The sequence below is a fragment of the Miniopterus natalensis genome, chromosome 1, assembly GCF_054644295.1.
Source record: "Miniopterus natalensis isolate mMinNat1 chromosome 1, mMinNat1.hap1, whole genome shotgun sequence".
Lineage (NCBI taxonomy): Eukaryota > Metazoa > Chordata > Mammalia > Chiroptera > Miniopteridae > Miniopterus > Miniopterus natalensis.
The window spans coordinates 48,362,021-48,387,572 of record NC_142081.1 but is presented as its reverse complement, the minus strand read 5'-3'; the positions used below and the strand labels follow the sequence as shown (position 1 = coordinate 48,387,572).

General features: G+C 36.4%; 1 protein-coding gene across 1 annotated transcript in view; it reads right to left on the bottom strand.

Annotated features, from left to right (window-relative positions):
* RFX7 (regulatory factor X7) overlaps positions 1–25,552 on the bottom strand; it is a 106,105-nt gene that overhangs the window by 11,937 nt on the left and 68,616 nt on the right. Inside the window, exons 3-6 of the mRNA XM_016224960.2 lie at positions 14,672–14,754; positions 13,129–13,251; positions 1,494–1,610; positions 126–210 (exon numbers count right to left, since the gene is read on the bottom strand). Coding sequence (XP_016080446.2) covers positions 126–210; positions 1,494–1,610; positions 13,129–13,251; positions 14,672–14,754 — 408 coding nt within the window. The remainder of the gene's footprint in view (positions 1–125; positions 211–1,493; positions 1,611–13,128; positions 13,252–14,671; positions 14,755–25,552) is intronic.

Genomic DNA, 25,552 nt, shown 5'->3' with positions numbered 1-25,552 from the left:
TTTATTTTGTGAAAGGCAGAGTTCCTGGTCCCTGGGTGTATTCAAATGAGACTATGAAGCATGCATTTCAATGTCGATATTAAGATACAATTCAACTTATTAAAAAGAAAAGGCAGAATTCTTACCCCATCTCCAGTTTTGTGAAAGTCAAGATTGGGCAATGTTGGCATATGAACAAAAGCTTTTTTCCTTAGTCCACTGTAGCAATATGTAACACACAGTTAAGGTCTAAAGTATTTTAAATTAAATGAACTGCTTTTATAATCAGCACTTGAGAAGGAATCACATATGAAATGAAAGTAAAATCAGAATGAAATATCTACTTTTCTGAGTTCTTCAGTAAGAGAAACCTTAATATTATAAACTCAGGATTTTCACTCCTTTGAAATGGGAACAGTCTTTGTAGAATGTCACTGTCTTAAATGAAACAAAATAGTTCTCATCTGTTATAAATTTAATGAATAAATGTTTCTAATAAGCTGTGCCAGCCACCAGTAACAAACAGGTCAGAAGGAAAGAAATATCCAGATGGAAACCTGGAACAGAGAAGGGAAACTTTAGCCCAGGGCACTGGGACAAAAACAACTCTTAAGAGTGTCACAAGGGCTTTAACCTTTTCATTTCTCTTTTTCCACTGAAACGCACAGGATTATCACCTGCAACATGCCAAAGACACATCAAGACATTTTTGTTTGTACTTAGAAAACAAGGGCAGGTCGTGTAACAGGTGGTTAAAGAACACCTGGAACCATTTTAGAAAAGCAGCCTCCACCTTCCCCTTCCTGTCCTCTGCTCTCCATAGTAGTGAATTTTTATGCTGTGAGAAAGGCCTGGAGCTAAGCAGAGAGAGAGAGCTGAAGCACTTCTCATATGATGCACAGACCCTCTATCTTCCTCCAAGAGTAGGAAGAACTTTAGTAAATTCTGAATTTTCATTTCCTTATTCTGTTTGCTCCTAAGTATTTCTCCATCACAAGAGGGACCTGGCTTTAGTTTTAATATAGGCTTTAAACGGTTGGCTGAGAAATACTTTACGGAGAGCACTAATCTTCCAGTACAAATTCCACAAGAAAATTTTTTGAATGTTATATATTTTGCAAAGGCGATCCTATGTTTCTAAATTAAAGGAAGGAAAGAAAGTGAGCTAACATCTTTCTCCACTTTTACTGATAATTTACAACTGCTGTCCTATGGCACGCCTCGGTCAGTCTTACTGTTAAAGGAGGTCAGACCATTAAGAACACATTACAGTGACAGAATAAGGTGAAAGCTACCACAATCTTAACAACCACGATTTGTTATTTCTCCTGCAGTTTGAGAAGTAGCTGGGAACATAACATCTGCAATTATTCTACTAAGTACTTTTGAGTTGAATATATTTATCGATTTCAATTCATTTCCAAATACAGTTGCTGGTTGAAATAGGACAGCAGATGTTCTGCAAAAGTGAAAACTTAAGAGAGATTACTGAAAACCATTCTGATAAAGGATATTTCGATTTGCCTCTCGTGCCCAGGCGACGTGCCTTCATGTTTGGAAAGACATTTTTCATGATCTTTCCAAAGTCAGCAGCACTTAGTGGATGGTAACCAAGATTGTCACAGTAACTCCTGCAAAAGAAGAAGGGACCAATTTAGAGAGCAACAGAACTCAGAATTACACAGCACAGTGCTATTTCAAAACAATGCAACCCTCTGACAAAGTGAAAAACACATCTTCAGGTCATTCACCACAATTTTCACCGATATATGGTCGTCATTCTCTGGAGAATAACTCAGGTTTAGTCAGCTTAATTTATCCTCAGGGTAGACAGTACTGCTGCTTTCAATAGCATTCAAGAAGCTTCCAATAAAACATACTGGTGGTTTAACCCTGCATTCTGAAATGAGTATGTCCAGCCCAAATGGTAGAGGTTTTTTTGCTATACATTTCTACACATATATCAAGCTCACATACTGGGATAATCTCCAATATAAACATATGTATGTCAGATATTAGAGACAAAACTACCACTTGGTTTAAAATAGAAACATGATATATTAGAACTAAAAGGGACCTCAGAGATCATCTATACCAACACTCTCATTTTACCCATAAGAGAAAAAACAAAGCCATGGAGAGAAGTTCCAAAGGTCCAGTGTTCTTTCCTCACCCCTACCATCCTTATTATGGCCACGAAAAAAGGACTTTGTAAGGCAGTAACTTCAAGTGAGACCACGGAAACAAACTAAGTCTTTTTTTTTTTTTTTTTTAATATATCTTTATTGATTTCAGAGAGAGGAAAGGAGAGGGAGAGAGAGACAGAAATATCAATGATGAGAGAGTCATTGATTGAGCCCACAACCGGAGCATGTGCCCTGACCGGGAATCGAACCCCGATCGCCTGGATCCTAGGTAGATGCTCAACCGCTGAGCCACGCCTGGCCGGGCCAAACTAAGTCTTAATCACTGCTGGAATCAGGGGTTCTGCTATGCTCTAGAGGTGCCAGTCACAGGTAAAAGGACACCCCCTCCTCTACCAGTGCAGCAGCAGGCCAAGGCCACATCTTGTTCTGGATACCAAGACCTTCCTCACAACCTTTGGGAAAATCACTACCTGAGAAAAATAAGAGGAAGTGAGAGGAATTCCCAAGTACTTCAATCAAGCATCAAGCTCCCCTTTCCCCATTTTAGCATGAACTAGAACAGCTTCTAGATGAAGATATGTGGTAGAGAGCCAAAGAGATTTAGGATGAAGAAACAAAGGAAAACAACTGGAAGGCCTGATGGGCAGGGTACAACTGTCACTGGGACTTGAGTTCTGCTGAATAAATATCCTGGCGACATTCTTGAAGTGACCTGAACACAGGAAGTTGAGTTGGGATATACTCAGGAGGAGGTAGGGCCCTCTGGAGTCTTACTGGAGAGAAAAGGGGTAGGTCTGGAGACAATGGCATTTTTCTTGATCATGTCCTATCTATCTCTACACCAAAACCCATTCCCCTCTGGTGGTGGTGGAGAGGGGAAGTGATGCCCAGCAAATACATTCCCAACAATGCTGAAGAGTAGGGAGGAGGGAGAGGAGCTAATACATATTGAGAGTTCCCTCTACAGAAGTATTTAAGATACATCATATAATTGAGACAAAACGCAATACTCTGATTCACTGATCAAACTTTACGTTATAACCTGAAGGGGTGACGATTTTTGGGTGCTGAGAATTTAAGCGAATTGTATTAAGTCATAACCATTATGATAGCAAGTTCAGTCAGTCATCTTTATGGCTTAAACCAGCACAGAAAATGTGAGGGAGGCTCCTTCGTACCTAAGGAAACGGACACATTCTATGTCCCCTACCTGGGTCATTATTTTTCTTACCCTCTGAGCCCCACATAAATGTTATGATTGTGAAAGGATCTCTTCCTACTACCCTATCTAAAGCAACGCCCTCCTGCCACACCCTAACCACACTTCCCATCAGTGTACTCTTTCTCTTATTCTCAAGACTTAAAACTATCGAACAGCCAATTTACTTGTCTCCTCAGTCAGGGCAGTGACCACATATAGGGGTGGGCAAAAGTAGGTTTATAGTTGTAACAAATAAATAATACAATAATTAATAAATAATAATACAAGAATACCTCTGCTTCGTGTACTCACAACTCTAAACCTGCTTTTGTCCACCCTGTATGTCTGGTTCACCATTTTATGCTCAGCACTAGGAACAAGATTTGAGAGTCACATTAAACTTTAATATGACATTAACTATGTCATATTTAAAATGACAAGAAACACACAATAAGATCAAAAACACCTCCCCCAAAACAAAAACCACCAAACCCAAAAAGACCAATGCCCACTGGCTCCTATGACAGCATGGGCAGATGGGCCTAAACAAACTGATACCAAATACAGAGAAGCAGGGCAATGAGCCTAATGAGAGAGAGAGTATACTCATTCTTACTCTCTCTTTGTGACTTGATTCTGTTGGTTTTTCATTATATTAGTATACCAAAATTTTTAAATTTGGTAGATGTGGTAGGTATAAGGTTGGCAAAGTTAAGTATAAAGATGACCAATTTGCTTGTCAAACAGAACTAATCCAGAGTGTGATTTCAGATGCTGACCATCTGATTTTATTTGGATTTTGATTCTTAATTATTTCACAAAAATAGATGAATTTACCTTTGGAATAATTTATTTTTTTACAATGACCTTATTTTAGTGGATAAATATAAAAAATATCTTGTAGACATATAAACAGCTCAAATTATTCCTCCTGAATTAAAAAGTAGGCAAAGTTTAAGAATAAAACTTCTTATGATTCACAATTCTATACTGTGATATTCTTGTATGTTCAGGTCTTTAATCCATTTTGAGTTGATTTTGTGTATTGTGTAGGAGACTGGTCAAGTTTCATTCTTTTGCCTGTGGTAGTCATTTCCCCAATACCGTTTATTGAAGAGACTGTTCTTACTCCATTGCATATTCTTGTCTCTTGAGATAGGTATTTATCACTATAAACTTCTTTCTTGGAATTGTGCTTTTGCCGCATCCCATAAATTTTGGTATGTCATGTTTCCATTTTTGTTTGTCTCAAGGTGATTTTTGATTTCTCTGTTGATTTCATCTTTGACCCATTAGTTATTCAGCAGCATGTTGTTTAACCTCCACATACTTATGAATTTTCCAGTTTTTCTTTTGTTACTGATTTCTAGTTTCATGCCAACGTGGTCAGAAAAGATGCTTGATATAATTTCAATTTTATTAAATTTATTAAGACTTGTTCTGTCGTCTAACATATAATCTATCCAGAAAAATGTTCCATGTGCACTTGACAAGAACATATATTCTGTTGCTTTTGGATAGAATGATCTGTATATATCAGTTAAGTTCATGTGATCTAACATGTTGTTTAAGGCAATGTTTCCTCATTGATTTTCTGTATAAATGATCAATCCATTGACGTAAGTGGGTATCACAGTGCCCTACTATTACTGTATTGCTGTCCATTTCTTCCTTTAGGTCTGTTAGTATTTGCTTTATATATTTAAATGCACCTATGTTGAGTATATAAACGTTTACAAGTGCTATATCCTCTTGTTGCATAGACCTCTTTATCATTATATTAACACCCTTCTTTGTTTCTTATTACAGGTTTTGTTTTATTTTTTATTTTCTGGTTTAAACTTTTCTTTTTAATCTTTATTGTTGAAAGTGTTACAAATGCCCCCCTTTTTTTTTCACCCACTGATCCACTTTACTCTATATCCCTCCCCCCAGGCTTCACCAGACTATTGTCTGTGTCCATGGGTTATGCATATATGCATATAAGTTCTTAGGTTAATCTCTCCCCACCCACGCATCCACCCCTACTTTCCCTCTGAGACACATCAGTCTGTTCCATGCTTCTATGTCTCTGGATCTATTTTGTTCATAAGATCATGTGATACTTGTCTTTCTCTGACTGCCTTATTTGGCTTAGTATAACACTCTCCAGGTTCCACCATGCTGTCTCAAAGGGTAAGGGATCCTTTGTTTTTACAGCTGTATAGTATTCCATGGTGTAAATGTCTGAGAAGATAGATGCTAAATATGATTTCAATCTTCTTGAACTTGTAAAGACTTGTTTTGTGGTCTATCTTTGAGAATGTCCCATGTGCACTTGAGGAGAATGCCTCTTCTGCAGCTTTGGGGTGAAATGTTCTGTAAATGTCAATTAAATCCATCTGCTCTAGTGTGCTGTTTAGAATTACTGTTTCCTTGTTGATTTTTTTGTCTGGAAGATTTATCCAGTAAAGTCAGTGGGGTGTTAAAGTCCCCTAATATGACTGTATTGCTGTCGATCTCTCCTAGCCTGTGTGAGTCTTTTGTTTTGAGGTGGGTTTCTTATAGACAGCATATATTTAGGTCATGTTTTCTTATCCATTCAGCTACCCTATGTTTCGATTGGAGTATTTAATCCATTTATACTTAAGGTTATTATTGATAAGTACTTATCTATTGCCATTTTATTTCTTTAAACCTATGTTTCTCTTTCTCTCCTACTTATTACAGCAGTCCCTTTAACATTTCCTGCACTGCTGGTTTGGTGGTGATAAACTCCTTTAGCCCCCTGCCCTCCCCATGGAGGAAGCTCTTTATTTCACCATCTATTTTGAATGAGTCTTGATGGATAGAGTGTTCTTGGTTTCAGATCCTTGCTTTTCATTACGTTGACTAGTTCATGCCATTCCCTTCTGGCCTGTAGAGTTTCTGATGAGAATCAGCTGACAGCCTTATGGGAGCTCCTTTGAAGGAAACAGGTTTCTTGTCTCTTGCTGCCTTTAAGATTCTCTCTTTGTCTTGAATTTTTGGCATTTTAATTATGATGTGTCTGGGCGTGGGCCTCTTTGGGTTCTTCTTGCTGGGGACTCTCTGTGCCTCCTGAACTTGTGTGACGCTTTCCTTGACCAGGTTAGGGAAGTTTTCTGCCATTATTTCTTCAAACAGGTTCTCTAACCCTTGCTTACTTTGTACATCTTCTGGTATTCCTGTAATGCAAATACTGTTACATTTCATGTTGTCCTACATCTCCCTTAAACTGTCCTCCTGTTTCTTAATTGTTTTTTCTTTTTGGTTCTCTGAGTATTTTTTCTACCCTGTCTTCTAATTCACTGATCCAATCCTCAGCTTCCTCTAATCTGCTGTTTATTCCTTCCAGTGTTTTTAAATTTCTACTGTCATTCTTAATTTCCTTCATAGTTTCCATTTCTTTTCTCATGCTGTTGAGCATCCTTATGATCAGTATTCTGAACTCTCTGATAGATTGCTTATCTCCATTTTATTTAGTTCTTCTTCTGGAGAATTCTTTTGTTCTTTCATTTAGGGCTTGTTTTTTTGTCTCTCCATTTTGGCCACCTGTTTGGATTTGTTTCTATGTATTAGTTAGGTTTGCTAGGACTTCCAGTCTTTTGGATGGTCTCTGGTGCAGGCCAATGTCAGACGCTGTTTGTGACTGGCCCTGAGCACCCTGTTTGAAGTTTTCCACACTCCACAGCTTCTGGTTTCCTCTTCTGGGGCTGGTTGTGTTTGAACAGGACCAAGATGTGCACCAAGGTCTACTTTTCCAAGCCCTGCCTGGGTTCAGAAGCAAATCAGGCAGACTCAAAGCACCCAGAGGCTGTTATTCAGTCTCTTAATGAGCTTCAGGCTGTAGAAACTCCAAAGGGTGGGGCAGCTGATTATTAACAGTCTCTTAAAGAGCCTCAGGCTATAGAAACTCCACAGGGTGGGGAGGGGGAGGGGCAGGGGTATCCCCCCCCAAAGCTACCTGAAAAAAATGTCCTCTGCAGCATGGGGAGAATGACATGACTCAGCACAGGAATCCAGATGACTGCCCTCTGAGCTCCACTCTCCCAAGCCAGCAATCCAGAAACTCCTTACATAGCTCTAGTTCACTCTGCCCTTCTTTCACCAGAGCCCAAGGTGAGTGGCCGCACATGAAACTTTGTGTTGGCCCTTTAAGAGGGTGCCTGCATTTACAGCCATTTCTCCCAGGCAGACAGAAACCCTGCTGCTTTTCACAGCCAGATGTTATGTGGGCGCCTTTCTCAGTTCTGGTGCTCTGGGCTGGGAAACCCAGCTTGGGGTTGAGACCCCAGAGTTCTCAGTGGGAACCCCCCACAGCTGAGATATCCCTCTGGACCTTCAGCTGCTGCCTGTGGGAGCCCGGCCAGCCCTCTTGTGCCTCTGCACTTCCTACCAGTCCCTATAACGCCTCCACTTTAGGTCCTGGTTATGAGGGTGCTCTCCAGCTAGTCTTCACTTGCAGTTGATTATTCAGGGTGATTTTTCTATATTTTAGTTGTAATTCCAGTTTGGTCCTGGGAGAGTGTCAGCGTACCTTCCACTCAATCCTCCACCATCTTAGAATCCCTCTAGGTTTTGTTTTAAAGCTGATTTTGTCTGATACAAGTATAGCTACCCCAACTTCCTTTCGGTTTCCTGTTGCATGAGATCTTTTTTTCTACTCCTTCATTTTCAGTCTGTGTATGTCCTTACATCTAAAGTGAGTCTCTTGTAGACAGTATATAAATGTTTTGTATTTTTAAAAGAATTTCAGCTACTTTATGTCATCATATTGGAGAATTTAATCCATCTACCTTTAAAGCAATTATTGCTAGATATGTACTTATTGCCATTGTAATTTTTTTCTGGTGTTTTTGTAGTTCCTCTCTGTTTTTCCTCCTCTTGTTCCCTTCCTTTGTGATTTAATGACTTTCTTTAGTGGTATACTTAGATTGCTTTCTCTATATCTTTTGTGTATTTATTATAGGTTTGTGCTTTGAGATTACCAAAAGGCTTACATATAGCAACTTATATCGTAACAGTCTATTTTAAGTTGATAACAACTTTAGTTTGACTACAATCTAAAGCTCAACATTTTGACCCTCTTTCCCCATGCTTTATTGTTCTCTATAAAACAATGGAAAAACTGAAAAATGCTATTAACTTTTAAGAATATTAAAATATTAATATTCTTTTAAGAATATTAAAATATTAACTTTTAAGAACTCTGACAATTAACCCAAGGCTTGCAGAAAACTGGGGAGCACTTATCTAAGAAAAATAGCTCGTTTTCAATAAGAACAGCTTTGTATCATTTTTACCCTGCCCTAGGGATCCCCCATTCTCTAACAGTAGCATTGAAAATAGCTCATATTCTTGGTTCAGCATGGTAGCCAGTAGAATAAACATAACACAGCTGGAGTGTTCTCAAAGCCTCATGCCAAAGAATTGTCATTACTTGTCTTGAGAGATGGATTCTATAGAAGACTCCACCTATAGGTTATCTGACTTGTCTTGGAGCTGACCCACTCTAAGATGCTTTGTCCCTTGCAGGGGTGGAAGGATGGGGTAGAGAAGTTGTTAAAAAGAATTACGTGACGGTGAATAACAGTTGGGGCAAACAAAAACTTAAAAAGCTGGAAAATAAGATTTCCACTGAAGCTTTGAAAAACTTCAACATATTATTGGGAATATAGAGGCCATGCACATGTCATCAGTCTTGCATTTCAAGACTCCAGAAAGCGCTAAGTTCTCACCTCTGGCTAAACCTGAGGCTCTAGTTTGAGCAGGAAGTGACGGCAAAGGAAGGGTTTTCAACTGATTAACTGAGTGTTTATGGCGTCCACCCTCACCCTCAACCCCACCCCCAGACCTCTGACAAAGACTGGGAGATTTAATTGGTTCAAGGTGTTTAAGAAAATCTCTGTCCAATCAATAGCTGACCACTAAGCTAACCAAGTAGACACTTCAATGGCCAGACAAAAAAATGAGAGAATTCATCATTGGCAAATCTGGCCTACAGGAAATACTAGAGGCAGTCAGTCAGACTTAAATGACAGGACACTAAACAGTAACTCAAACTCCTATGAACAAATAAAAAACACCAGTAATGGTAACTTCATAGGTAAATATAAAATACAGTCTAAATATATTTTTTTATTGTAACTCCTTTATACCTACCTGATCTAAAAAACGGCTGTATAAAGCATCAAATGTAAAGCTTTGTTAATGAGTACACAATGCATAAAAAAGAATAGGGATGGAAAGAGAACAGATACACACACACACACACACATTTTAAACAGATATATAGATATTTTTAAAGTTAAGTTGGTATAATCCAAACTAGTTTATCTTTGTTATTGTTTTCTGTTTGTTTGTTTTTATAAATTAAGGTATTAACTGTGATCTCCAGGACAATCAAAGAAAATAATTTTTAAAAAAACAAGGGAGCCCGGCTGGTGTGGCTCAGTGGCTGAACGTCGACCCATGGACATGGAGGTCACGGTTCAAGTCCCGGTAAGGGCACATGCCTGAGTCGTGGGCTTGATCCCCAGTAGGGGCGGCATAAAGGAAAAAAAAAAAAGAAAGAAAAAAAAAAAGAAGGGAATTAAAATGGTTCAATAGAAAATACCTATGTAACACAAAAGAGACATAAGACATTTTAAAGAAAACAAATAGCATAAAGGCAAATGTAAATGGATTAAACTCCCCAATTAAAAAACAAGGACATGCAGAACAGATTTAGAATAAAATATGATCAAATTCTATGTCATCTACGTATTACATATACAAGGTGGGACAAAAGTAGGTTTAGAGTTGTGAGTATGCAAAACAGAGTTTATTCTTGTATTATTATTTACTGATTATTATATATTATTTTCCATAGGAACAACTGTAAACCTACTTTTGCCTCACCCTCTATATTTTAGATTCAAAGACACAAATAGGTTGAAAGTATAAGAAAAGAAAAAGATACAGCATAAATACTTATAGAAAAAGACTTTAAGACAAAAGTTGTTACTAGAGACAAAAAAAGACATTATTTCATGATAAAAGAGTCAGTCCATCAAAAAGATAACAAATATAACCTATTACGTACTAAACAACAGAGCCCCAAAAGACATAACACAAAAATGGACATATTGGAGGAAGAAACAGATAATTCAACAATAATAATAATACTTCATTTTCAATAACAGATAGAACTAAGAAGATAAACAAGGAAATAGAAGACATAAAACAACAGTATAAATCAACTATACCTAAAATATATCTATAGAACACCCCACCACCTAGCAACAGCAGAATACACATTCTTCTCAAGTACACATGGAATATTCTCCAGGATAGATGGTATGTTAGGCTATAAACACAACTCACAGTACATTTAAAAGCAATAAAATTATACAAAATATTTTCTTCAACTATAATGGAATGGAATTAGAAATTAAAAACTGAAAAAATGGGAAATTCACACATATGTGGAAGTTATAAATGGGTCAAGAAATTGTAAGAGAAATTAAAAAATACTTTGAGATGAATAAAAATGCAAGTACAACATACGAAAGCTTATGGAATGTAGTGAAAGCAGTGCTTAGAGGGAAATTTATAGCTGCTTACGCCTACATCAAAAAAGAAGAAAGGTCTCAAATGAATAACCTAATCTTAGACAAATAAGAGGAAACCAGATCCAAAGCAGACAGAAGAGAAAGAATAAGAATTAGAGTGGAAATAAGTGAAATAGGAAATAGAAAAAAATTAACAAATCCAAAAGTTGTTTCTTTGAAAAGATCAATGAAGCTGATAAACCTTTAGCTAAACTGACCAAGATGGAAAACACTCAAAAAACTAAATCATGAATGGAAGCAGGGCATCACTGCCAATGTTATAGAAATAAAAGGGCTATAAGAGAATACTACGAAAAACTGTGTGCCAACAATCTGGATACCCACATGAAATAGACAAATTCCTAGAATGACACAAACTACCAAAATGGACTAAAAAATAAGACACTCTGACCTATAAAAAGTGACTGAGTTACAAAATTTAAAAACACCCACAAAGAAAAGCCCAGGCCTAGATAACTTCATAGGCGAATTCTACCAAACAGTTAAAGATTAATACCAATCCTTCATGAGCTCTTTCATAAAAATAGAAGAGGAAATACTTCCAAACTCATTGTATAAGGTCAACATTACCCTGACCTCCAAAACCAAAGACATCACAGGAAAGAAAAATACATACCATATCCTTATGAATATATATGTAAAAATCTTTAACACAATACTAGCAAACAGAATTTATCACCATATATAAAAGATTATACATCATGATCAAACATGATTTACCCCAGGAATACACGAGGGGTTCAACATACAAAAATCAATATTGTAGTTCACAATATTTTCCGCATAAGGAAAAAAATCTGATACAACTATCTCAATAGATGCAGAAAAGGCATTTAAGAAACTTCAACAACCAACAATCTGGGAATAGAATGCAAGTTCCTAAACCTGATAAAGGTCATCTATGGAAAACCCACAGCTAATATCATATTTAATGCTGAAAAATTTAAAGTTTCCTCCTTCAAATCAGGCAAAAGACAAGAATGTCTGCCTCAACATTTCTATTTAACATTGTACTGGAAGAATCCAGCCAGAGGAATTAGGCAAGAAAATGGAATAAAAGCCAGATTAGGAAGGAAGAGGTAAAACTATCTTCATTTTCGGATGATATATTATATATAGACAACCCTAAGGAATGTACTAAAAAGCTGTCATTAGAATCAATAAACTAGTTCAGGCTTATAGTCACTCCTACCTAATTTTGTGACACTGGAAGAGTTACCTAACTTCTCTGGGCTTTAATGTTTTCATCTACGCAATGGGGATGAAGTCTTTCATAACATACATTTTATTATCAATATCAGGGATCAGATTCCGTTCTAATTACTCTTCATATTAAATTAGTAACTACTATGTGAAAACACTGTGGGGAAACAACAGTAAATAAAGTATGTTCTTAATGAAATATTTTTTGAACTAAAATACCCAGACTCAGGTATAGTGCTACAGTATATATAGTACTATACCGACTATAAAGACAGGAATAATCATTAGCATAATTCTTTCAAATTTCATGGACAGAACTGATATCTCCTTCCTAGTCTCATTACTAACAAACATTTCCCTCTATACTTTTGTTTCCTATGTTTAAATTATCTATATAATCAAAATTATTTGAGTGTCTAATATGTGCAAGCCACTGAACTTATACATAATACTTATGTATATTAAGTATTATATACATAATGCTTACTTGTCCATGAATAAGTAATTCACAACACTCCAGAAACCTATCTTTTTCTTTGGTTGGTACAGAGATGGATTTAAAAAGTTTTGGATTCATAAAAAGGCCTTTAAAAAGTCTAAATAAAAAAGCATGTTTTAGTTTTTCCAAATGCACTGACTTACTACTGCCTTCAACTTTCCTTCTAACCCTAGACATACCCTTCCTGTTACCCTAAGAACTCTACAGGAACCCTTTTATTCAGCAATCCTATACCACTGTCCCTTACCCTCAGATAGCCCTCCAGTCATCCAGGTGAACTCTAGAGAAATCCTTTTATTCAGTAATCCTGCCCTTTTTTTATATATGCTACCAGAGAAATTTAGAGATGGAAGGAATATCAGAGATTTCTAAGTTAAACTCCTATATACCACTGTGATATTCACCAATGCTAAATCATTGCTGTTAAGTACAATACTTAAGCTCTTCAGTACATCAGCATGCCTGATGTATATACGTAATACTTACTTGTACTCATCATAGACTTCCTGTTTGGGCAGTGAAGTCTCAGGATGTTCCTCTAGAGTATTCCGAATCCAGAAAAAGGCATGCTTTTGTTGTGCCCGACTAGATGACATGGCATTCTGATCACTAATCATAAAACAAAAACATGTTTTAGCTGAACTAGACAGCAATTCATGGACAATTTCTGAGGTAGGCCTAAATGTTCCACTAAATAATTGTGTGTTAACAACTATAAATGACCAAACCAAATTCAGGACATACAGAAGATGCCCAGTTATCTATATACAAGTCATCTACCAATGGTTGTAGGCCATTTTCTACAGCTGGTGTCGGACTAAAGTTAATGCCCTGTTCCAGCAGCCCCATGGTCTCTAAAGTGGCATAGATGATGGACACTAACAACATGAGTTATTTGTTTTGGCCAAAATTATCTCTAATTGGATATTTGCTCACTTACTTGCCTGTTCATTTGCCTAAATTTACCAAATCATCAAACTTTTAAAATAAAAGTTATAGAAGCAATTTTTTATTTTCTATTTGCTTAGCATTCTCAAGTAACTACCTTGAAGTCTTACTAAAGCACTCTATGCTCCAGAATGTATCTCACACCAGAGAGTTCTTAAAAGGACAAATATCCCCTCTATTAGGTCCTGTAGCTGGGTCCCCTCTCCAGGCCAGCACCACCACTAAGTAGCTGCAGCAGTGCATTTACAAACTAATTTCATGAAATGGACACCCAAGATAGATTGAGGAAGCTCCTCTATTGATTCTGACATTCATCTCAGCTAACTATAACAATAATTTATTTAATTCCAAAGAAGATACTGAGCACTTTTCTAGGACAGAAAATGATTAAAATAGTTATAAAATTTGGTACAGGGGTAAAAAAAGTACAAGCAACAAAACTTTCATTCCATTTATTGTTACACACAATTTTAAAGTAACAAAATTTTTTTGGTATAAATTATGTGAATGAAATTAATTCTGAGAAATACTTGAAAGGGCATTAGAAACTTTAAGAACAGAATGCATGAACCACCAGCGTTCTAAATATTCTAGATGAGAAATAAATATTTTAATAATGAAAATGTAGTAATACCCCCAAGCACTTAAAACATCTTACATTTATCAGAAGTTCATTCTTCATACAGGCAACTTTTTAGTATTCTGTGGTATGCTCAACTGACAGTACTTAAAAAGACTCTTGCAGTTACTTGATTGCTCACAAGCTTATGTATTTATTCTTTTGTTTTCTGTTCAATTTTCCCAGTCCCTATGTACTACATACATGTATTAATCTGTTTATAAAATATAACCCAAATTGCATTTCACAGCATTTACCCAGGTGCACAAAATGAATTAGCAAAAACTGTAAGTAAATAGTTAACCAAATATGACCCAAGACTAAAAAGAGCTACTGTTTGCCACTGTTTTCTGATGATTTTAGGAACAGTGTAAACAATAACAACCAACCCCCCCACAGCACACTTACATCCTAGGGATGTCCTATAAACACTGAAATTAAGGCAAAGACAAACAGACATACCTTTTCTCCCCATTGCTGAGACCAGAAGGCAGCTGAAGGTAGAGGTAGAGTTTCTCTAGGTCTGTAAACTTGTCAACTTCTTGCTGTTTACAGAAGATTAAAAAGAAAGATCATTTTTAAGAACACCTTTTCTCCCTTAAAACTTACTAACATCTCTTTAAAAATAAAATACTGTCTCAATTTAAACCAGATTGAATGAATCACCTGCCAAAGAAAACAAAATCTAGGCTTTTTCTTTTTTCTCATCATTAAAATAATACAGTCAAGTTGTTTGATAAGTTTATTGCATGTAAAAAACAAGAGAAAAATGGAACTTTCTTAAATGCTTATATTCTACGTCTAAATAAAGTCACAGACAAAAGTTGACCACTTTTAATCACACTTAAAGAACGAAAAGTAGTAGAAAAGTATTAGACTGGGAGTCAAGAGAATATTTATTATTAGTCTTTGCCTAACCTTACAACTGTAAAATGGATGAGATGATTTCTAGGATCCTTTCCTACTTCTCAAAAACCCAAAACATGTGACTAATGATGCTGTCACCTGTGGACAGAAGTGAGGTTTAAAAATACTTAAGTGCAACCAACAACTCTTTCTGCACTATGCAGAAGTTAATTATTCTTTGACTTGCAATAGTGGCTGCTATTTGGAGAACAGACTTACATGATTTTCTATGCTACTGCTCTGCAACTATGTCATTTTGTTTATAAATGTACCCTTTAAAATAATTTCTGCTACACACAGTATTGTATAGCTTTCTTTCCCAGCTGAGTTTGCCACAGAATAATAGCTTTAAATGTGCCACAAATCCTAATACAATAAAAATATCATAGTAAAATTTTAGTGGCCTAATTAATTGCATTGCAATGGAAAATGTGGACACATTAAACTCATTTCTTCTTACATAATAAAGCACAGCTTAAACATAGATCCAATTTTTTAAAAACTGCTTAAAATGATGTAACTTAGTCTATTCTTATTCTCATCAGAATTCATCCACAAGAGCTTAATTTTAGAATTTGTCCAAAGAATGATTTAATCTATCAATTACATGTAAATAACTCCTAAATTCACTTTTTCCCCCCATTCCACTGTCTATGGGGTATTTTCCAATTAGCTCTCACTCTAATAGATTTATCAGCAATATGCTTATAACTCTCCCCTTCAAAAAAAAGGAAAAACACAGACATTTCCTTTCTCAATTGTTATTTAACACCTTCTTTTCTCCAGTTCCCCAGTGTTCAGTTATGAACTCCGCTTAATTTTGTCCCCCTTGGCGCATTCCACTTTAATCCTTTATTTATCCCTCTTAACTCCTTCCCCCATATTCTCCCAGTCTCTTTATTTTCCCAGCCACCATATTAGTCTAGGTGTTTTGTTTTTTTTTCTTTTTAATATATCCTTATTGATTTCAGAGAGAGGAAGGGAGAGGGAGAGAGATAGAAACATCAGTGATGGCAGAGTCACTGAGTGGCTGCCTCCTGGATGCCCCCCACAGGAGATTGAGCCCACAACCTGGGCATGTGCCCTGACCAGGATCTTCTAAACCATGATTTCCTGGATTCATAGGCCAATGCTCAACTGCTGAGGCCATGCTGGCAGGGCTAGTCTAGGTCTTTAGCTGTCTTTCTTTTAACAATAAAGGAGAACTCATTTATTCATTTATTTATTCTGTTTCAGTTTCTGCCATGTTCCACAAATGATTTATAGTAACTATAAACTTATATGGCACATCACAACATATACAAAGGCTGGAAATATATAGATGAACAACACAACAACTGTCCTTGCCCTTAAGGAACTTACAGTGCTTCTCAAGTTATTAAAGTGACTATCTGGTTTCCCTGCCACCTACCGCTCCCACTTCAATCTGTCTTAAATATAGTTCCTAGATACTTTTTATTGAATATTATTAACATCAATCACTTAACGCCGACAATGCCTATCATATTAAATCCAAAGTAGGTTATGCTACCCAAAAAACCTTTAAGTATCATTATGACCCAAGTCCAAGAAAATGTGGCATATATACACAATGGAGTATCATTCAGCCATAAAAAAGAACAAAATCGTTCCATGTATGACAACATGATGGACTTTGGGGGCATTATGCCAAGTGAAAAAAATCACAGATATAGATAAATATTGTGTGACCTCACTTACATGTGGACTCTAAACCACCACACCACCAAAGAAAACAAACAAGCCCCCCTGCAATGAGCTAAATGGATATAGAGAACAGACTGGTGATTGCCTGAGGTGAGGGGTGCTGAAATAGGTGAAATAGCACAAAAGGTACAAATTTCCAGTTATAAAATGAATAAGTCATGGGGATATAATGCACAGTATGATGACAATAATTAATAATACTGTATTTCATATGTGAAAGTAGCTAGGAGAGTATCTCATCACAAGAAAAATATTTCATTTGTAGCTATGTACTGTGATGGATGTTAACTGGACTTAGTACGGTGATCATTTTGCAATATATACAAATATTGAATCACTATGCTGTACAACTGAAAGCAAAATAATTTTACGTCATTTGTATCTCAATTAAAAAAAAAATCAAAGAAAAAAACATTTTTCGATGACTAAGAATGAAAAAAAAATTCATACTATTGGAGAAACCTTGGATTCTATAGTTTTCAAATTTTACATATGCCAGAGAAAAGAACGGAGAAGAAATTCCAGAAGGAATTCAATAAAGTGCCCAGATGATTTAAAGGCAATGTCAGAAAAGTAGTTCTGAAAAGGACCAAACTGTCCTGATTTGTTTGTTTGTGCCTTTCAAACAATGAAAACTTACTGCTGTCAATTACTATTTCATTTGTTATGTGGGACTCAACACACAGAAGAAAAAAATTTGGAGAGTTTACTGACGCTGATAATATCAAAATTCTACGATGCAACTGTGAACAAAATGACTGAAATGTGTGTGACAGCATTCTACCCCAGCAAGGTGGAGTTCACCGTGGCAGTTTTGGTTCTGGATATCTACGGTTATCTATTTACGGTTATCTATTTGCTTCCAAAACAATGACCGGTGGTGTAGTAGAGACCTTAACCTTGTTTATCAAGGCAAGAACATCAGGTGACAAACATGTTAAACATCAGATTATTTGATATGCTTTGTAAAGATTTAAATGTCAAGAATAGCAGTTTGTTCCATGTTATGATTCACTGGTTGTCAAAAAGAAATATGTGGGCTGGACTTATGAAATAAAGGACAAAGTTGTTCAATTTTTAGAGCATTGGAAAAAAAGACCAACTGCATAAACTTTTAAAAACGGTAACTTTAAAAAAAATTTATCTTTATTGTTGAAAGTATTACAGATGTCCCCCTTTTTTGCCCCCCCACTGATCCCCTCCACCCCACAACTGCCCCACCCCAGGCCTTCCCCATACTATTGTCTGTGGGTTATGCATTTACGCATATAAGTTCTTTGATTACTCTCTCCCAACCCATTCCTCCACCCCCGCCTGCCCTCTGAGATTTGTCTGTTCTAAAAATTGTAACTTTTAAATTCAGCCATAAAAAGGAATGAAGTACTGATACATGCTGCAACATGGATGAACTTTGAAAACATACTAAGTGAAAAGGCCAGACACAAAAGGCCACATATTGTATGATTCCATTTCTATGAAATATCCAGAATAGGCAAATCCAGAGAGAGAGAGAGACAGAGACAGAGAGAGAGAGACAGAAGGATTGGGGGGAGGGAAGTAGGAGGACTGACTGCTTAAAGCATTTTCTTTGGGGGTGATGAAAATGTTTTGGAACTGGATAGAATTAGTGGTGAACATACTAAATATCACTAATGGTAAATTTTATATTATGTGTATTTTACAATAAACATTACAATTTTTAATATAGCTTGGCGTATTTGGCAGACATATCTGACATATTTGACCTAACACTTCAAATGACAAATATCAACATCCCTATTCATTAGAGTTGAAAATCTTCATTTTCTTGAATTGAAGAAGTTAAGCTCTCAAAGCAAAGTTATTGAAAATGGTTTCAAGTTTAGGGGGAACCTTAAATATTATCTAGTCTGTTGAATGAACTAGGTGATAATTTCCTACTACTGTGGTTTAAAATCTTGCCCAAAAGCTAATGAGTTCTCTCTCACACAGTTCAATCTTTCCAAGATATCCAAAAGGAATCTTTGAACTAAAGTTTGATTTATATGTCAAAGACATTCCAGTAAACCGCTTTTGAGAATTTTGGTAAAAATCTCTGTTTACTCCAAATAAGCAAGCAGACCGTATGTCATCATAGCATTCACATAAGCATATTTATGAAACTTTTTTCAAAACTTTGCCTATAAAAACAAAGCAATGCTACGGACTTAATGTTGCTAATGACCTAGATATACTTTAATCTTTCATACCCTGAACAGAAAAGCTTGTGGCTAACAATCAGATTCAACATTCACTTAGATATTATGTGATCCAGAGGAAAATAAAGGTGTAATACAAGATATGCAAAATCAAGTTACTTTTGGAGGTTCAAAGTTTGGAGTTTGAATCCTACCACTCAACCTCTCTTCTGAAGTTTTGGCTGATGAAGAATATTCACACAGGGACTAGTAGCATGGAGCTATCTGGGACACAGTGTTCATCAAATATCCCAGTTACCATTGTAATTAGCTAGTTAATATTAATAAAGGAAAGAAAGCAAAGGGAAGCATGGTCACCTGGGAAGCTTCACCAGGAAGCTACAGCTTCACACAGCATTGTTCCTCTAAGGGGATTAACACGCCTCTCTTCCTCCATCCAATACTGGATTGTTGGGAGGAGAAAGGGGAGATAGGCACATGTGCAGGAGAAATGGGGGAGGAAGGAGGGACAGGGGAGGTGCTTGTCTGTCAGTGAAGCCTGGGGAACAATAGATTGGCTAGGGGATGGACCCCATTAGAAGTGCGGGCAAACTCTGGAAAGTTAATTTGCTAGTTTGAAGAATCTCCTGGTTAAAATCCCCAGACAGAGTTCCCGCTCTCTTGTTCTCTCTTGCTCTGTGACCCACACTAGCCTGTGCATTTGTACCATCTCTCACGTAGCCATGTGGCCTTAGCAACCGCATGGCCCAACTCCATAGGCAGGATGCTATACCAGACTGTGCTTTAATGTGGAGCAGAAATTACAGGCAGTGGCCTTTATTCTGGCCCTGCTGAAGACACGATTGGATTTCTTCCATGGTGAGATGGATGGAAATGGGACACTGGAAACCCAGGGGTTTATTTCCACTCAAATAAATATTACTCATCCTCCTGTGCAAGTCTGAGGAAATTCTTCTCCTCTCGACATTGCAAGAACTTCACGAACACCAATAACACCATCTGCTCATCTGCTTTTCTCAGCCTGCTTTGCAGTTAGCTTAGGGCCATGAACTGAGCAAAAGTGATGTATATAGTTTCTCAGCTCACATAGTTGAGAATCAATGTGTCACCTCTTATCTTTTACCCCCCTTTCTTATAAGTCATGTGTTTCACTATAACATAACTGTGTTTATCAATGGAGTTCCCAAGGGACTATGTGGAGGAGAGGTCTCCAATGATTTGTGCAGTACACATATGTGAATGAAAATACACTTTTGTGGGCAGACCACTGGTATTTCAGGCTGGCTTTGTTATAGCAGCATAGTCTAGCCCATCCTGATTAATACAGAAAGTTAGACTTTTCCCTCTAGCACTTCTAAGAGAACTAAAGATCCCTTTTACATACATAGATAAAAATGTAGGAAGAAGAAAAGGGCTCCTTTCTGTAATCAAAAAAGATTTTATTCATTTATTTTAAGAATATTTAACTTATTTTGAAATTATATTAAACAAGAATATATGAGTCCAGCTGGCATGGCTCAGTGGTTGAGCATTGACCTTAATCTAGGAGACTGAGGTTTGATTCCCTCAGGGCACATGCCCGGGTTGCGGGCTTGATTCCCAGTGGGGGCTGTGCAGGGCAGCTGATCAATGACTCTCTCATCGTTGATGTTTCTAGCTCTCTCTCTCCCTCTCCCTTCCTCTCTCTGAAATCAACAAAGATATATTAAAAAAAAAAAAAAAAATATATATATATATATATGATATCCATGTTTATCGAAATGGGGCATGAGCTAAAAAAAAGGTTGAAAAGCACCAGTTTAGAATACACAGGCTTCATGCTCTCTTCCACTTAACTTTTACTTTAATAATAATAATAAACCTAGTTAAAAATTAAACTCTAATAATTTATACACACCATCCTCCAATAGTCCTGTTTATCTCTCTACTTTGGGCCACAACAATTACCTAGGAATTTATACTAAAAAAACTCACATTTACTGATTTGTTTTAAAAATGTTTTCCAGTGTCTGGTTTTACCTTCTCTCCTCAACTAGACTGAAAATCCTGAAAGATGAAACAGAGCCAGATGGAAATGCTTTTAGTATTTTAATACCCCACTTAAATTTAAAATTATAAAGTGTTTCAAGTAAAGTCCATATTTAAAAGATGCTAACTTTTGTCACATTTGGTTCAGAATTCTTTTATTTTTAAACAGATTTATACAATAGTGTTGTAATTAATTATAAATCTCACTATTTCAAATAGTATTACTATGAAAATCCTTATGTGTGACTGCTGTGTCTCTGTACAAGAGTTTTTTCTATGGTACGTACCTAGAAGTAGAAGTACTTGGTCATAAAGGATGTATATCATCACTTTTATTGGGTATTTCCAAATTCCTCCTCCAAACTATTATGTCAATTTATATTTCCCACAGCAATAGTACTACAATTTCTCTACATCCTTGTGAAAAAACTTAAGATGTAAATTTTAGCTAATCTCATGTATATGATTACCCAAAGTATCTCATTGTTTTATTTTACATTTTCTGATTGATGATTAGACTGAGTATCTTTCCACATTATCATTTGAGTTTACTCTAATACAATGGCTATCAAATTTTAGCATGCATGAGAAACACCCGGGGAGCTTGTTTAATGATTATAAAACCCCATCTCCGGAGTTCCAGAGTTTCTGATTCAGTAGGTCAGGAGTGAGGGCCCGAGAACCTGGATTTCTAAAAAGTTCAGGGTGATGCCAATACTGTTGGTCACAGGACCACATGTGAAGAATCACTGCTCGAGGAACTGCACATTTAAAAATGGGGACACACAAAAAATGAGGATACTTATTATGTAGTCTGTATACTAATCCTCTACTAGTTATAAGTGCTATTATCTTCCCCTAGTTGTAGCTTATCTTTTCACTTTGTTTTTGACTTGTGTGATAATTTCCTGGCAAATGTATCAATATTTTCACTTATAATCTGTGCTTTTTGCATCTTGTTTTGAAATCCTTCCCTATCCCAATGTAATAAAGATATCTCATGTTTTCTTTTTAAAGTTTTGGTCTTCACATTTAGGTGTTTCGATCTTTAATTTCTCTGGAATTCATTTTTCTATAAAATATAAAGTAGGGAGGGAATCTAATTAAAAGTGTTCCACAAGGCTAGCTTAATTGATCCAGTACAATTTATTGAATAATTCACAGATACCCTTCTAATTTTTCATGCCACATCTGTTATGGGATTCTTGTTTATAATAGGTTAAAAACAATCCCACTTTTATTTTCAGTATTTAAAAATGTATTTTTCAGAGTTGGAATTTAATTTAGAAAAAAGACAATAATTTATTCTTGAGGGTTATATAACAAAATGTATTATTCACTGGTATTTCTTTTTTAATATTTTCTTTTTCTTTCTTTTTTTTAATATATCTTTATTGATTTCAGAGAGAGGGAGAGAGAGAGAGAAGCATCAATGATGAGAGAGTCATTGATGGGCTGCCTCCTGCACACCCCCAACTGGGGATCGAGCCCACAACCTGGGCATGTGCCTTGACCGGGAATCGAACCGTGATCTCCTGGATCCTAGGTCTACACTCAACCGCTGAGCCATGCCTGGCCAGGCTCACTGATATTTCTTGAACTTATGTCACAGAAACTTTTCATATAAGAATATCACCCAGTAACTGGTTAGTAGAGTAATAAAGCAGCTTTGATGGAGCTTTTATAAATCTGAGGTTAATAGGCATGTATCCTATTGATAAAGTAATAGCTAATAAAAATGTAAGACCTACATTATATATTATAGATGAATGAAGCAGCTGTTACTTGAGCTTGACTGACTGACCCTTCAAATCTAATCTACCCAAAGCAGTAGGACATACTGGTAAAGTACAGGATACAGAATCAGAAGGCCTGGATCTAATCCCAGATTTGCCAGTCACTAGCTTTGTGATATTAAACAAGCCATTGAAACTGAGTATTAATTTTCAAATATGTAAAACAGTGGTAAAATGTTCAATTTTTTGGTGTTAAAATAAATTTCTAAAATATATGCACGTTAGGTATTATTCTTATTACATAAATAATCTGAAATATAGGATTGCTTAAAATCAGATTTGGCAGGAGAGTTTATAATTCAAATTCCACCAAGTATGGAATCTTTTATTTGAAAATGCAAGGCACTTAAAGAAACTTAGGAAATACTTAGCCTGGTGGCCTCCACTAACTTGGGAGCTACACCGTAAGAGCAAGGCTCCTAGATTTTACGTGAGCGTCAGACTTGGCCACAGTTATTATAGACAATGTCCCATCAGTACTGACTTTCCTTGGGGTGAGTGTAAAAATATTCAAATTTCCTCCTGAGCCATTAAAATTAAATTGAAGTTAGGAAATATTTGATAGTTGGGCTATGAGAGAGAAAAGGAATCAATCTAAGCAGAGAATAAGTCAGAAATAAAAGCTCTCCCCAGGTTGGACTGGGAACAAAATGTGTAACTTTCCTCTTCTTGTCTTCTGTCATAAAAAATACCTACAACAATATTCTATATTTCAAAAACAGAGTTAATTTTTAGTGTTTCTGTTTGTCTGCTTAGGACATCTGTCTCTGAACTGTCAATACACACCAGATGGACTGCAGAAAGCCAGTGAGAATTTTGAATGTCTTATTACTAAAATTTGAAGACCTTCAAGCAGATGGTAAGGAAATATGTTCCCACTATTTACTAGCATAGAACAGTATAAGGTAGTCTGTGTGTCGATCTGCCCGTTTTTCGGGACCATCTTGAATCAGGTTGACTCTACAATTTCTCAAATGTTAATAAAAAAGGATTTCTCCTGTCTGACATAAATTTCTCTGCAGTGATGTATTTCCTGCTATGACACTTCCCTCTCAAGGTGTTTTTTTCCCCCAAGCTCATAAAACTGGGGAAGGGCTGATGCTTATAAAGACTATAACAATCAAAGACTTAATTGAGAAGTTTCCACGCAAATCCTTGATGGTGAAATACATTCAAGGTATATTGGTTTTATTTGCTGAAGAAGCAGACACTGCCTTGTGGAGGTGCATACACACCTTTCAAAGAACTGTCCAGGTTGACAATGAATAAGTTCCGATGAAACATGACCAACGGGGTATCATAATTAGTTCTTTAAATTTTACTTTTCAAACTGGTATTAAAAAAAGGTATTTTAAAAAGTTCTAATTTCAATAAGCTAGTCAGAGAAAGACAAGTATCATATAAGCTCACTTATATGTGGAATCTAATGAACAAAATAAAGTGACAAACAAAAAAGATCCAGAGACACTGAAAGCATGCAACAGACAACAGACTGACATATTTCAGAGGGAAGGTGAGGGTGGAGCAGGAAGAGATTAGCCAATGAACTTATATGCATACATGCATAGCCCATGGACAGACAATAGTTCGGGGAAGGCCTGGGGAGGGGGTGAAAGCAGGGTATAGGGGGTCAATGGGGGAAAAAGGGACATCTGTAATACTTTCAACAATAAAGATACATCTTTTTAAAAATTTATATTTAGAACAGTCAGCTTAAAATCCAGAAACCGAAATTCTCCAGCTTGACTATCTCTTCAGTTAAGCTACCAAGTGTGGGGGAAAAAAATACACACTGACAGGATAATCACATCTGACTTTGTCTGCCCTTGATTTTGTGAGCTAAAAAAAACCAAACCAAACCAAACCAAACCAAACCAAACCAAACCAAACCAAACCAAACCAAAGTGAAAAGTGCTAATGAGCTTACCCCTCAGGTGACACTAATTCAGGAGCATAGCTATAGTTACTAAAAGGCCTTTCTTCACCAGTGGCACCAACAGAAGGACCAAAAGGGGAAAGTCTAATAACCTTATTCTATAGCCTTTTTTTTTTTTTTTTAAATTTACAGAAACAATCAGCATGCCTGATACTATATTCTCTCAGGCCCCGGCAGTATGAAAGCTGTCCTCCCATAGGATTGAATAAAAAGAGAGAAAAGGCCATAGTACGAGGACTCTGTCAAAGACTTTTGTTGAGAATTCTTAATTTTCAGTTTCCTAACTTGCTATGAGAACCATAGTGTGTGTGTGCGTGTGTGTGGTGTTCTTTTGAGAGCTACCTACTATAAACAATGTAAGGGGAAACTGTTTTTCTATTATCAGTTCTAAAAAATATAAATCAAACATGAAGAGTAACTTTTATTATACTTGTATTATTGTGAGGGTTTACTCTATTTATAAACCTACTAAATTAATTAGATGTAAAATGAAAATGGTTTTAATTTTCTGTTCAAAATGTTCTGTTCTGAGACAAGGAATGTAAGCTGAGTCCATCTGAAAGACATTCATCACTAGGGCACATCTAAGAAAAACAGAAGCAAGGCTGATGGAAGCAAAGTTCAAGCAAAAATCTGTTTCTCACTTTCTTCTTACTAATTCTGTTGGGTAACCTACAGGATTCATGACCATCTGAAAAAAAAACCCTAACAAACAAAAACTCCCTTTCAACTTTCCTGAACTACAATCATGCCTAGAGGAATTCTGACTTCAAGA